This window comes from Jaculus jaculus, chromosome 4 (genome assembly GCF_020740685.1).
Source record: "Jaculus jaculus isolate mJacJac1 chromosome 4, mJacJac1.mat.Y.cur, whole genome shotgun sequence".
Lineage (NCBI taxonomy): Eukaryota > Metazoa > Chordata > Mammalia > Rodentia > Dipodidae > Jaculus > Jaculus jaculus.
Genome location: NC_059105.1, coordinates 81,219,855 through 81,234,544, shown reverse-complemented (window position 1 = coordinate 81,234,544; position 14,690 = coordinate 81,219,855). Strand labels below are relative to the sequence as shown.

At 39.0% G+C, this 14,690-nt stretch overlaps 1 protein-coding gene across 9 annotated transcripts in view; it reads left to right on the top strand.

Annotated features, from left to right (window-relative positions):
• Positions 1–14,690, top strand: part of Pkp4 (plakophilin 4) — a 247,223-nt gene that overhangs the window by 70,664 nt on the left and 161,869 nt on the right. For 6 of the 9 annotated variants that reach the window (XM_004651863.3, XM_045147110.1, XM_045147109.1 and 3 more), the window contains exon 2: positions 14,075–14,211. In XM_004651863.3, coding sequence (XP_004651920.2) covers positions 14,080–14,211 — 132 coding nt within the window. In that variant the 5' untranslated portion in view covers positions 14,075–14,079. Of the gene's footprint in view, positions 1–14,074; positions 14,212–14,331; positions 14,429–14,690 lie in introns of those variants that run through there. The other 3 variants (XM_045147113.1, XM_045147114.1, XM_045147112.1) reach the window with 2 other exon arrangements.

The window sequence follows — 14,690 nt, the reverse complement described above, 5'->3', positions numbered from 1 at the left end:
ACAACCCCGCAAAAAAAAGAAGAGAAAACTGAATAAATATACTGAAATATAACTATACTTCCTCTAAATTTAATTTGCTGAAGACAGAAAGGAGGGACATTATTACAATTATTAACTTTCAGTGCCTTTTGCTTCTAGAGTTTTCTGTTACTCCAAAGGACTACTTTAAAAGTTGAAAATCATTAAATGAGTCATTACTTAAAACATTATTGTTAAAAGAGACATTAAACATGCATACAAATAATGTTTTGTTTTGCCTATACATTTAATAAAGCGCCTTAATCTCTGTTCTGCATTCGACATGCTTAAGGCAGATTGTTACGTACTCCAGATGGGGAGTTGACCTGCCCAAGCTAATACTGATGCATATTGTTCACCTCCTTTAATTCCACATGAACATGCATGAAATGTGCATGACTGTGGGACAGGTCTGAAATTTAACACTTTTTACATTCCAAGGAGTGGTATTCAGATCACACCTTGAATAACAGGATGTTTAGAAATCTTCCACAGTGCTTCCCGGACTTACTATACATAGAAACTTCTTTCTGCAGTGCAAGAAATGATCCACTCATCACACTTAGAAATTTTTCTTCCCCTCATTCTCATCTATTGCCAGACCAGCCCAACCCTGTAAAGATTCTCTACTTTCTTTCACAAGGGGCTGACTTTTTTTTTTTTATAGGATCTCTGTTCTCCCAAGAGAAAAGTAATGGAAACTTGATAGCAGTTATTATACAAAATCAGAGTTTTTGCTTGTAAAAAACCCAAACTCATATTTACCTTGACTCGAGGAAATCTAAATTGAATCCTTAAAGCATATAAGAACTGATTTATAACTTAAATAGAAATTCACTGTAGAAGTTATTAGCTATGATTGGCCATACAGCAATTTTAGGACACTGAAAAATCATTCAGCTAGACCATCAAGGAAGAAGAGCCAGTGTCACATGCTAAGAAGACATAAGAGATTAAGGTGTTGGTAGATTATATACTTTTCTTACATTTAGTAGGCTTTATAAATAACATTAAATGCTCAAGTCCCAAACAAAACAAATTTCCTTTTTTATTGCCTTTAGCAGTTCACCTGTCAGTTTCCCTATTTCTGTGACCTCATACATGCTTGTACCAGTGACTTCATTAGACTGTAATCCTTATTCACACTAGCATGATAGGAGAAACTGACGATGAAAACAATCTTTGTTTGAACAGATTAGGTTTTGATATGGCTTATCATACCCTTAATTGCAAGTCATATAACCTAGCAGTCCAGAGAGTTGTTTTTTCTTTTAAAGAAATTTATTAAACCTAAAACAATTTTTTTTTTTTTTTTGGTTTTTCGAGGTAGTGTCTCTAGCCCAGGCTGACCTGCAATTCACTGTGTAGTCTCAGTGTGGCCTCAAACTCACAACAATCCTCCTTCCTCTGCCCATTCTAACTCATGCTGATCTGCAAATCACTGTGTAGTCTCAATGTGGCCTCAACTCACAGCGATCTTTCTACCCTTGCCTCCCAAGTGCTGGGATTAAAGGCCACAGCTGGCCTAAAACAAATTTTTAAGTCAAAAAGTTTAATAAAATTAGAACATTATAGGTGGGTTTTCCCCATTTGGATGCTATGGTGGCCCTGGGAGTGGAGTTCCTTTTTTTTTTTTTTTTTTTTTGTTTTTGTTTTTCAAAGTAGGGTCTCACGTTAGCTCAGGCTGACCTGGAATTCTCTATGTATTCTCAGGGTGGCCTCGAACTCACGGTGATCCTCCTACCTCTGCCTCCCGAGTGCTGGGATTAAAGGCGTGCACCACCACGCCCGGCTCTGGAGTTGCTTTTTAGTACACGCCTGTGGAGTGCTTCTTGGAGCACCAGCTCTCTGTGCAGCAGGCTTTTAGTCCCACTATGTGTGCAAGCTGCATTCTAGTATAGTGTGTGCATTTGTCCTATCTTGCCTTTTAGTCTGGGAATTGGACTGGTAGTTAGGGTCTTATTTATTTTTTTATTTATTTACTTTACTTTTACATTAACAAATTATGTATGTGTTTTTCCATGAATGGTTTAGATTTTTATTGAAAACACTATTTATATTCAACAAAATAATACTAAAACTCCAACAATATATTGATTTTTCACTTTCATTAGCTTTACTATTATTATTTTTGTTTTTTGAGATAGGGTATCAGTCTAGCTCAAACTGACCTGGAATTCACTATGTAGTCTCCAGGTGGCCTTGAACTCATAATGATCCCCCTCCTTCCCCCCCCCCCCCAGTACTGGGATTAAAGGCATGTGCCACCACGCCTGGCTTATTATTATTATTTTATTAAGGAGAAACTTTGTATGGGCACATCATGTGTTGGTATCATCATTTCCCTCCTCCTTGCCCCCACTCTACTGAGGGCTGTCCTTAGTGGAATTGTTGGTATTCAACATGTAACTGTAGGTTATGAGTTGAGAGAGCAGCAGTCTGTCATTGTGGGAGGTTTATGTTTCAGGATATTCCTTCCCAGCCTGTGGCTCTTACATTCTTTCTGCCCCTCTAACACAAAATTCCCTGAGTCTTATTTTTAATAGGACCAATAAAACTAGCAAATAACCATTTCATCTTTTCTATTCTAGATATGTTAGTTGTAATTAGTGACACAAATTTCAGATATGACTTATAAAATATTCTAAATGCTGCCATAGTCCCAAAAACTAGAGAAAACTCACTCCACAAATAAAGCTGTTAAGATAATGGAAGTACAGTGTAGTTCTGTCTCTCAACAAGCTCAGATAACCCTAAATAGTTTTAGAAATACCCTGTGAAAAAACTTAAACCCCATCAAAACTATTTAAAATATTTAAAGGCAGAAATCTCAAATTTCCATCAATTATGCCAGAAACCACTGCAAAAATTATGATCATACTTACAGAATAAGTGAAATATCTAGGTCAACCCCCATGTAATGTTTTATAATTTTTTTAACTTTATTATTTACTTGAGAGAGAGAGAGAGACAATGAATATGAATGAGTGTGACAGGGCCTCCAGCCACTGCAAACAAACTCCAGATACATGTGCCACCTTACGCATCTTGCTTACGTGGGCACTAGGGAATTAAACCTGGGTCCTTCAGCCTCACAGGCAAGTACTTTAACCACTAACCTATCTCTCTCCAGCCCCCATGAAACTTTTTTTTTAAACAAGTGCATGCCTTGAATTTATTTTTTTTTGTTGTTTATTTATTTGATAGCGACAGACACACAGAGAGAAAGACACACACACACACACACACACACACACACGAGAGAGAGAGAGAGAGAGAGAGAGAGAGAGAGAAAGGGAGAAAGAATGGGCACGCCAGGGCCTCCAGCCACTGCAAAGGAACTCCAGACGTGTGTACCCCCTGTGCATCTGGCTAACATGGGTTCTAGGGAATTGAGCCTTGAATCAGGCTCCTTAGGCTTAACAGGCAAGTGCTTAATGGCTAAGCCATCTCTCCAGCACCCCCCCCCCATGAAACTTTTTAATTTAATTGTTTACTTGAATATACTGTAGATAATACTAGTGGCAACACAAGAAATAAAAGTAAGTTTGGGGCTGGAGAAATGGCTCAGTGGGTAAAGACATTTGCTTGTAAAGCCTGATGGTCCTAGTTCCATTCCCCAGTATCCATGTAAAGCCAGATGCACAAAGTGGTACATGTGTCTAGAGTTTGCTTGCAGTGGCGGGAGACCCTGGCATGCCCATGCTCATGCTCACACGTGCTCTCTCTCTTTCTCTCTGTCTCATCTCTCCCCTCCTCCCCTCCCTCTCACAAATAAATATAAATGTTTTCTGAAAAAAGTAACTTTGCATTGATGTTTTTAGGAGCTCCAAAACAATACCATCCCATATTGCACATGCAAAAGGAAAAATAGTTCTAGCAGAATTAAAAGCACTGTCATCTTGAGATGTTGGTCTGTCAGGTGTTAGCTCTCTTTGCTTTCCGTATCAGTCTACAGGAGGAATGGGCAGAGCCTGTCCATTATGAGGAATGATGGGTTTCCAGGTTAGAGTGGATCCTGTTGGTTTAGGCGGTCTCAGCAAGAGCACAATCATTTCAGTAACCACCCAGCCATCAGGATTATAGTGAGACTGATGCCATCAGCACCAGAGGGTCCTGGTGATTCGCAAAGACATTCTGTGTCCGTGCAACAGGTAGTTCATCCCGTGCTCATGAAAGCAAACACATCCACAGGGATCGAAGCCACCTTCTGCCCTCACTCACTGTTAAATCTTAGCTACTTCTTTCTTTCCCCATCTCTATACTTTAAATAATACCTACTTTAGACTGTCATAATAAGTAAATGAGCACTCGTCCTCCTCATATTTGTGGAAGTTATCAATAAAAAGTATAAAAAAATCAAAAAGAAGCAACTGCCCGACCTCTTAGATTCACAAGATCCTATCTGCCAAAGCATGATGATTAGCCCCCATTGCAAAGAGCATTGAGTGAGGACTGCCTCTTCTCAGAGGATCATCAAAGTCACCGTAACCCAGTGACTCTTACCCAAGATAAGTAAGGACAGTGGCACAAATTTACCTTTGTCGTCTTGTTCCTCTTATGTTGATCCCACTATCACAAAAGTGGGCCCTACAGAGATGTATGCCATTGTCAGTTTTCCTGAATGAATTAGCTTAGTACTTCATTTAGCTTAGTATTTCATTTGTCCTAAATCATCCTCTGTTATGTTTGTGATTTGATGGCCAGAACTTTGTTTAAAGATTATTCAAACAAATTTTAAGTTCTGATATTCCTAAAATTGCCCTCATTTTAGCAAGGTATAATGGTGCACATCTGTAATATCGAGATAGCATCACAAGTCAAGGTTGAAGCCAACCTAAAAATAAAAAAGCCTTAGGGCTGGAGAGATGGCTCAGTGGTTTAAAAAAAGAAAAGAGCCTTTGTAAACCTTTAGATATTTGATCAGTATTTATAAGTTTTTACTACATTTGCTACAATTATAAATAAATCTGTTGCTGATGCTCTTTTTTTTAACCTCTGAAATAACATTTACAACCTTTCTTTATCCTTGGCATCTGGGAATTTCAGTGACTAATGAAATACTCAGGACTTTATTTTGCTATTCATCCCATCAATTGAGATTATTTTATAATCTGTATTGTTTTGTTCTCCTTCAACATCTTTGGTCGCTCCTCTTTTCTGCATACTTTCTAAAAAATCTGAACATTGAGGATATTAGGCCATCCTGTCCTGTTTTACCTAGGGAATGTGGTCCCTCTGTGCCTCAGTAACTGGAAGAGGCCTGTTGTATTTGATTTGTTCCTTTTGTCTGTGAAGAGTGCTTGGGCACTTCCTGAGCAGGGGCTGGCCAACTCTCTGCACCTTTCCTGCACATCTGGTTCTGGCCTCCGGGGTCTGGTGCCTGCCCGGTGGTGGGCCACCAGCCTGCAGAGCCCCTGCCTGTGTTCTGTTAGGGCTGGTCTGGTGATTCTGCCACAGGCCTGCAGCCATTTACCTTTCTGTCATTTTGGCACTGATGGCATTGTTAACATTTCTAAACAGACTAGGTGTCTTATCTTAAAAGGGAGGAAAACAAATGCCCATTGTTATTTCATTGAGTTGTAAGTAGGGAAGGTTGTGCTCTGTGCTCCTCTTGCCTTTGTATGGCCATTCCCGCCATAGTGGTAGTTAAAGACTAACCCATCTGTTGGTTCCCTGTTTCCAGGCACAGTTAGTTCTGGCTTGGTTTTGGTTCCTGTTTCATCATCGGAGCACCTGTTTGCTATGAAAGATCCATGTCCTTTAAAGCAAAAAGCAAAAGCCCTGTGTAGTACTTTGCAATAGTGTTTTGAAGAAAAGTTAAAGATACCTAAGTGCAATCCATGTCTATCAAAATAGAGTTTCTACTTTGCTAACAGTAGTAGTGTTGCCCTATGAGTATAGGTCTTTGTCAACTCCAATTAACCCCAGGAAACACCATTCACATTGGGCACAACATGAATGGCTCTTAAGAGTATGAGCAGTCTGATTCCAATATTAGAGAGCAACTTTTTATTTTCAGAAATTATTTTTAAATGATATAGAGGATTGACTGCATGATATTTGTGACAGATATATTTTTATTGAAGTGTTTTTTTTTTTGGGGGGGGTCAAGGTAGGGTCTCACTGTAACCTGGGCTGATTCAGGGTGACCTCGAACTCACAGTAATCCTCCTACCTCTGTCTCCCAAGTGCTGGGATTAAACATATGAGCCACCACGCCCAGCTGAAGTGTATTCTTTATAGGCATTTATGAGACATAAGATGATATTTACTTTCAAACATAGAAATAGTTAATTTTTCTTATAATGGCTACATGTAAACTATGAAATATCATTGCATTGTATATAAATTCATGAATATTCTTTCATTCTATTTGAGCCACAATTCATAACATAAAACCTGCTCTTAATCTTATGCATATTTTTGTTTATTTTTATTTATTTATTTGAGAGCAACAGACAGAAGGAGGCAGAGAGAGAGAGAATGGGTGCACCAGGACCTCCAGCCACTGCAAACATACTCCAAACACGTGCGCCCCCTTGTGCAACTGGCTAACGTGGGTCCTGGGGAATCGAGCCTCAAACTGGAATCCTTAGGCTTCACAGCAAAGCTCTTAACTGCTAAGCCACCCCTCCAGCCCCCTACTCTTAATCTTTACCATTTTTGGTAAGAAGCTGTAGAAGTGTGTAGACTCTAATTGCAATTAAAAAGCTATTTAAAAAGTAGGTACACCCATGCCAGGCTAGCAGAACAGAAGCTCCCCACATGCCCCGGAAATCACCAGTTCCCCATCCCCACAGAAAGAGACCCCACTGTGACATTGCTGGAGGCTGTTTTCTTGCTACCTGTGCATATGCTCACCTAGTTGTTTGTAATTTATTAATTTTATAAAGTGTACTACTATGAACATGCTAGTCTCATCATGCAGGTTCTCATAGTCAAGAGCATCTGCATCTAATTCGGAACGGTATAATCAGAGTGTGGTATGGGTGAATAGACAGTTCTCCTGCTAATGTCCAAGTATCTCAAAGTGGTGGTCCCATTGACATACTCATCAACAGCCTCTGATAGCAACCTTCTCTGCTTCCTTGCCAACACTTGAAGCTAAATATTTTGCTGCTCTGGTAGTTGTGCATTGATATAATGCAATATTAATGGGTATTTTGTTCTACTTACTAATGGAAGCATCTCATCATTTGACTATTATATTTTTAAAGGCCTTATTCAAAACTTTTGCTTTTTTAAATACCAAATTACATTGCAGTGATCTTTTGATTATAAAATTAAATCTATAAACCAAAACACTTCATGCATATAGATTATTCTCAAGTATCATGATACTACTTGGCATTTATCTCTGTTCTATACAGATTCTTGGCAATAAATACATATTTTTGGATGAACTGCATGATTAGGTTAGTATTTGGGTAATTTTAATCCATCTTGGGAGGTTTTACTTCTATTTCTATTTCCAGAATTTATTTAAAATATAACTGAACAGTTTACATAGTGCTCCTTTTAGACTCTAAAGCAGATTCCATATGGCCCTGAAGATGTGTGTTTAGGTGCATTCCTAGTTTCCTGGTATTTCATTTTTCTCTTCTGGAATATCTATTCAAGCTCCATCATAAGTACAGCAAAGAGAAACTTTTTTTTAAAATTACATATTGATACTTTTAGTAATTTGTCCCGCTTGTACTATAAAATATTTCTTCATCCTAATGCTCAAATTTATTACTGTATGTTACTAATATCTTTATATTTAAATGTTCACATTTTTTCCTTTATTTTTGCTCAATTTGTTCTTAAAACATCATAATTTTATCTTACAGATTTTCAAATTGTGATTTGGGTCAACACAATATTTACCTGAATGTTTTAAAAGCAGTCAGATATTTCACTGCTGTGTACCACATATGAGCACAAACATGCATGAGCACATGCACACAAACACATTATGCCAATAGTTTGACATTAAAGCCCAGCCCCCCCCCCCCTTTTAAGAAAGGGTCTCACTCAAGCCCAGACTGACCTGGAGCTCACTTTGTAGCTCAGGCTGGTGTCAAACTTATGGTGATCCTTGTACCTCAGCCTCTTAAGTGCTGAGATTATAAGTGTGAGCAAACATGCCTGGCTTGAGTGCTTCTTTGTGGTCAGTAAGAGCCCTGGGTGGTGGGAAGATGGCTCGGTAGTTCAAGGTGCCTGCTTGCAAGGCTGCCAGCCCAAGTTTGAAGTCCCAGAACCCACATAAAGTCAGAGGCAAGTGTTGCATGCTTCCATGACCGTAAGGCACCTATGGCCATGGTAAGTAGAGCCAGGAGAACCTGGAAGCTCACAGGCCAGCTAGACTGGTATACAAATAATGAAGCAGCAGAAACAAGATAATAAGTGAGAGCCTGCCTCAAGCAGGGTGGAGGGAGGGAACCAATACCCTAAGGTTGTCCTCAGACCTCTACATGTTCACCATGGTATATACTTCCCCACCATACATACAGATACACACACACATATTAATTTTAAAAGATAATAAAAGGAACACTTATCAATAAAACATACACTATTCTTAGGCAGCCACCCTCAAAAAGTGTTTTAGGAAGATCAAAAGAATCCATTTCAACAATATAATAAATATAGAAACTGCAGGCTGTGTGGTGGCACATGCTCCTTAATCTCAGCACTTAGGAGGCAGAGGGACCACTGGAGCTCCAGAGATCTACAGCAACCTTGGCAACATAGCAAGACCATATGAAACAACAACAGCAGATTGATTGCTGAGCAAAGAAGAAGTGCAAAAGTAAAATGAAGATATAGATATGGATATTCATATGTAAGAGTTAAGCTCAAATTCATTTCTAAGGTTTGTGCACCAGAAGGAAACAAAACCAGTGCTATAGTTTATTTCCTCAGTGAAAACCTAGCTTCCTCGTTCCCTGGTGTTGAAAGATTTTTGTAATGTAGTAGACAGCATCCTGAAGACTACCAAGGGATGTTTATAGCAATTCAGAACATAGAAATGATTTTAGTGTCATTTTTAGATGAAGAAATTTTAAAGGTTCCTGCTTCTGCCACAGTGAAGCACCCCTTGTACACCTCTGAAACACAGTCATCCACATTTAAATTCAGACCTCGCATGATAGGCAAGTGCTAGTTACCTCCAGGGGCAATTTCTTCTTGAAATTTTGCACATTTGAGTTTTAGTTTCAAAAGCAAAGATCTCCTGAGTTCCCTTGAGGCTTCAACATTTAACTCATGGTAACATAGCAGTTGCCAAATTTGATACAAAGTATAAAGATAGTGTAAGATAATATACTTTTGTTACAAAGCTATTTATTTTTAGTTTGCCTCTAGAGATTGTAACCAGAGATTTTAACCTTGCTTGCTCATGTCAGTCCTTCAGAAGCTAATCAAATCTGCTTGTCCACCCAGACTTAGTCTTCTTCAGGTCAGACTACTTCTTCTACCAAGCATCCATCCTGTGTCTCCTGTCAGTCTGTGAGCTCATAAAGAACAAAAGCTGTGTCATCCATCACACGGCTGTTCTTTTGCCTGGAAGTGATGACTGAATCCCTTCAATACCTCATTCATCCTTGAGTGAATGTGCTGCCTATAGCTGGAAGGAGATGTGTCTCAAGGAGTCTGAAAGATTATCATGCCATCCTTTGCTCCCCTCCAATCGTCTTAAAAACTTGATCAACATAGCATAAGGTCCCCTTAGCTTTTGGGCAGTGGTTCATTCTTATCACTTGAACTTACAGTACCCACACTTTTTGCCCAATATTGCTACTGAACTAACCTTCATTTATTATATTAGCAGCTCATTACTCCAGTATAGCAATATTTTTGGTATTTTAATTTTATCATTTGGTAAATGGAATATTCTTAGCTATTGAGAACTTTGAAACTGTTTTGTGTCATTATTTATATCAGGGCTAAAATTTTGGTTAGGATTGGGTCAAGAGTAGAACTCTGGCATTATTGGTTGATATATTTCATTTAGATATTTATAGATTATTCAAGTCAGCACTTGCCCTATTTCAGCTCCATTTCCATGTTAATTATAGTATCATGGGGGACTACTAATATCGTACATGCCTCACTAGAATTTAGACACTGCATTTCCATGGTTACATTGCCAAAGATGGAAATTAGACCAGTTTAACATGACTTTCCTCTGGTGTGCCTCTTTTTAGTTCTCACAGTCACTTTTGGATAACATCCTTTTAAGAATGTCACCCAAGATCTTGTCTAGCTCTGTAAATTTGTAATGTGAGGAATCTACCTTCTCTTTTTCTAAATACAGTCATGGCATTTCCTCCCTCCATTTTTTTTATGGCACATGTTTCATGCTTTTTGATTCTTTGGAAAGCCCTTCCAAAATAGTTCAGTTTTCTCAGGTCTTCAAAATGCGATAATCACTCAAATCAGGCAAGTAGCAATGGCTGAGGTAAAACATCTTGGTTTCTCACCATCTCTTAGATGTATGAGTATTCATTGTCTTTTCCCTTGCCAGTGGGAAGAGTAACATCATTCTGTGACTCTAGTCATTCTGAATATTATTCACCTCTGGGCTTGGCAAAAAGAAGATGCAACCTCTGTCTTTTGATTTACACAGCTTGATTTCCAACTGATTGATTAAGTTCTGGTTGTAAGGACTACAAGAAAATGGACAGAATACCTTACTACCTTTATAACTGTTTCATTTGGTTATAGTACTGGGAGCCCATTCTAGAGATGAGATTGAGGGTCTTACCCCAGTATCACATGATTACTGGTGCCTTCATCTTCCTCCTGTGATTGACTTGCAGTACATCCCCAGTTACTGAGGACTCAGCAGTCTGGCCTATGCCAATTTCTTCTTGCCAAATTTAGCATTCGAGGAGTTTCCTCCACAAATGTGCTCTTTGAGAGCTTTCCTGTTGACTTAGGTGCTGTACCCTCACACGCCGCTGCTGTACTTTGCCTTGATCTGATTCATGCTCTGCTGTATCAGTGAGATGACGACCACGACAGCCTCCCTCTTGCTCCCCTGCTACCCTCCATAGTGCTCAAAATGCTCATGTCCTTTCATTGAGACTGTGCAGTCGGAGTCTCCAAATTAACCTTTTAAAATTACATATGAAGGCTGGGGAGATGGCTTAGCAGTTAAGGCACTTGCCTACAAAACTTAAGGAACTAAGTTCAATTCCCAGTATCCACATAAGCCATATGCATAAAGTGACACATGTATGGCAAGTCCATTTGCAGCAGCTAGAGACCGTGGCACACCCATTCTCTCTTTGTCTCTGTCTGTATCTCTCTGCTTGCAAATAAAATATATTTAAAAAATTAAGTGTAATACAATATCATGGTTCTATAACTGTTTTGTTGAAAAAAATTATTTATTTATTTGAGAGAAAGTGTCAATGCACCAGGCCTCTTGACACTGCAGACAAACTGCAGACACATGCACCACTTTGCTTTACATGGGTACTGGGGAATTGAACCCAGGCCATAAGGCTTTGCAAACAAGTGCATTTAACTGTTGAGCCATCTCCCTGGTAGGCAGTGAACATCTTCTATTTATAATAAAAATAAATAATTTTTCAAAGATGATTCTGTTTCTCCTTTTATAAATTCTGTTTGTTCACTGACTTTTTTCTTGTCTTTTCCTTCTGACACATTGCTTTTTTGTATTATACTGTTGACATTTAATTTTTTTGGTTTTTGGCATTATTTGTTTCACTGTTGCATAGTAACATTTTTGTTCTTTACAACCATCTGCTAATTTCAAGGTGTGTAATTTTTTCAATGTCATAGATTATTTCCATATCTTTATTTGCTTTGGCTGCTAGTCTAGAATGTCTATATGACCATTATTATCTTCATAGTACCTATATGTTGTTATTGGTGTGGTTTTTTGAGGTAGGGTCTTGCTGTAGTCCAGGCAGACCTAGAGTTCACTATGTAGTCTCAAGGTGGCCTTGAACTCATTGTGATCCTTCTACCTCTGCCTCCCAAGTGCTGGGATTATAAGGTGTGCATCACCACACTGGCTGAATATGTTATTTTTAGTGAGCATTTGATAAACATAGAATTTTGTCCAATAGAAATTTTAAATATGCTTTACATCTTAACAAACATACATGGTATACTAAAAAAAATAAAGATTGGGGGCTGGAGAGATGGCTTCGTGGTTAAGGTGCTTGCCTGTAAGGACTAAGAATGCATGTTGTAATCTCCAGGTCCCACATAACTGCACACAAAGTGATGCAAACATTGCAATGTCGCACATGCGCACAAGGGGGCACACACATCTGGAGTTTGTTCAGAGCAGCAGAAAGACCCTGGTGTGCTCATTCCCTCTCTCTCCGCCTTCTCTTAAAAATAAAATGATTTAAAAAGTAAAAAAAAAAAAAAAAAAAAAAAAGAAAGAAAGAAAGATTAGTATAAAATCATCAAGTTGTGTTATGTAAAATTTAGCAAGTCCTTTTTTTTTTTTTTTAATCAGTGAAGTAAGTGAGTGACTATTGGCCCAGGATACCTGATATTGTTCCTGAGAATCTAGGAATCAAGCTCCTTTTACCAGTGCTATTGAGAAAATTCACCTGGCAGATTAAGACCCACCTGCTACTTACCAGCCCTGAAGCCTTCCAAAAACTCACCTGCCAGAGCAGATATGAGAAGGCTTCATGAGGGTGGACCATCTTGCTAAAATGTACATACTTATAAGACCTATTGTCCATGTGTGCCTATGAATATGGCATGAATAAAGCATCCACAGCAGACCTGGATAAGATGGGTGCTTAGGTATTGCATCCTTGACTTATGGAATATGGGTTGGAAAAGCTGATACTGAAAGTAAAGGTTGTGGAGACTAAGTTCCCAAAATGAATTCCATGGAAGTTAACTGCTTAGAAATTAAAATAAAACTGCAGAGTAATATTTAGGAAAAACTTTGAAGAATATTGAAAATATTTATGATGTTCAATACTGTTACAGTATATGGAATAATATGTTTAAATAGTTATGGTCTTCTGGACAATCTAGGATTTGGTGGGATTTGTCTAATGGCTGGAATGAGATAGTGAAAAGATATCATCTCTCATTCCTATGTTCATTTATTCAGCAGAGACTAACTGAGCACTAATCATTAGTATTGTCTTATGTACAGAGAATGTGCTCTCAAGGAAACAGTCATAGAGGTCAACATGCAAACAGGTTCATAAAAGTTCATAGCATCTTACCCGAACATTTTACACCCTCTATTCCCTATTGCATGAGCCTTTACCCTAAATGATAAATTTTCTTCTGTCAATGCATATTTGTACGGGACTTTAGTCAATTGTGATGTTTGACAGTTTTAGAAAATTGACTCTTATAGTGACCTCCTGGAGTGTTGGTTGCTTAGTTTCCTGATAAGTCAATCATATCTACTTATGAGTTCTCTGTCCTGAAAACTCAGTCATTTAAACATATTCTGAAAATTTACTTCTTTTCCATTATTTTCTTTGGTTTGCTCTTTTGTCTTTGGAGGCAGTTCTGTCTCCCAGGCTGACCAGGAATTGACTCTGTAACCCAGACTGGCCTTGAACTCATGGTGATCCTCCTACCCCAACCTTCCAAGTGTTGAGATTAAAGGCTTGAGCCACCATGCCTGGCTAGTGTGTGTGTATGTATGTGTGTGTATGTGGGTGGATGATAGATAGATAGATACAGATTTTTCAAGGTAGAGTTTCATTCTAGCTCAGTCTGACCTGGAATTCACTATGTAGTCTCAAGGTAACATTTTACACACAGTGATTCTCCTACCTCTGACTCCAAAGTGATGAGATTAAAGGTGTGCACCACCACACTCAGCTCTGGCTAGTATATTTTTTAATGACGTATGTGCCTCCCAACCCTTTTCATGTCACTTCTTACTATGATGTTTAAATATTATCTACATATTATTAATTTCTTTCTTTTCAGTTCAGTGCTATAGACCACTGTAATTCTTAGGAACCCTCAGCATCAGCAAATCCACAGTGCCTGAGGCACCAGGAGAAGGTGTTAACCTTTGCCTGCTTGATTGCAGGAGGAATGCCCGCTCCTGAGCAGGCCTCATTGGTGGAGGAAGGCCAGCCACAGACACACCAGGAAGCTGTCTCCACTGGCCCAGGCATGGAACCCGAGACCACAGCCACTACTATTCTAGCTTCCGTGAAGGAGCAGGTACAGCCTTCTATTGAAATTTGCAATTACTTGTTTCTTCAATGCCTTTAAAAATTAATCTTTGGATGTGTTTTCAATTTGTCTAACGTCCTTGATGCCTTCGCGTTTTCTAATTATAAGGTGTTTACATCCCTGAGTACATTGGGATGACTGGCAGGTAGAGCCGCTCCAGGTGCCGGTCAGAATCGGAACATGCAGGATACTTGTGCGTCTGCAAGTAAGGACAATCTTGATGGTGACCGGTGTCTGTCTTTCACAGTGCCGAGTGTGTGCATGCGCGCAGAGCTGTGTACAGCGTGTTTCACTGGGCCGTCTCTCCCCTCAGGAGTCTGGCAACTGAGGCCTGTACGAGCATTTAAACATAGTAGAGGGCTGTCTCTGTGGTCTTTAAATAAAAGCTACATTTGTATGTCTGTCTGAATCCAAGTAATTCATTTTGTGAGCTAATGTTCTAAAACCTGTCACACTGTGCCAGTTTG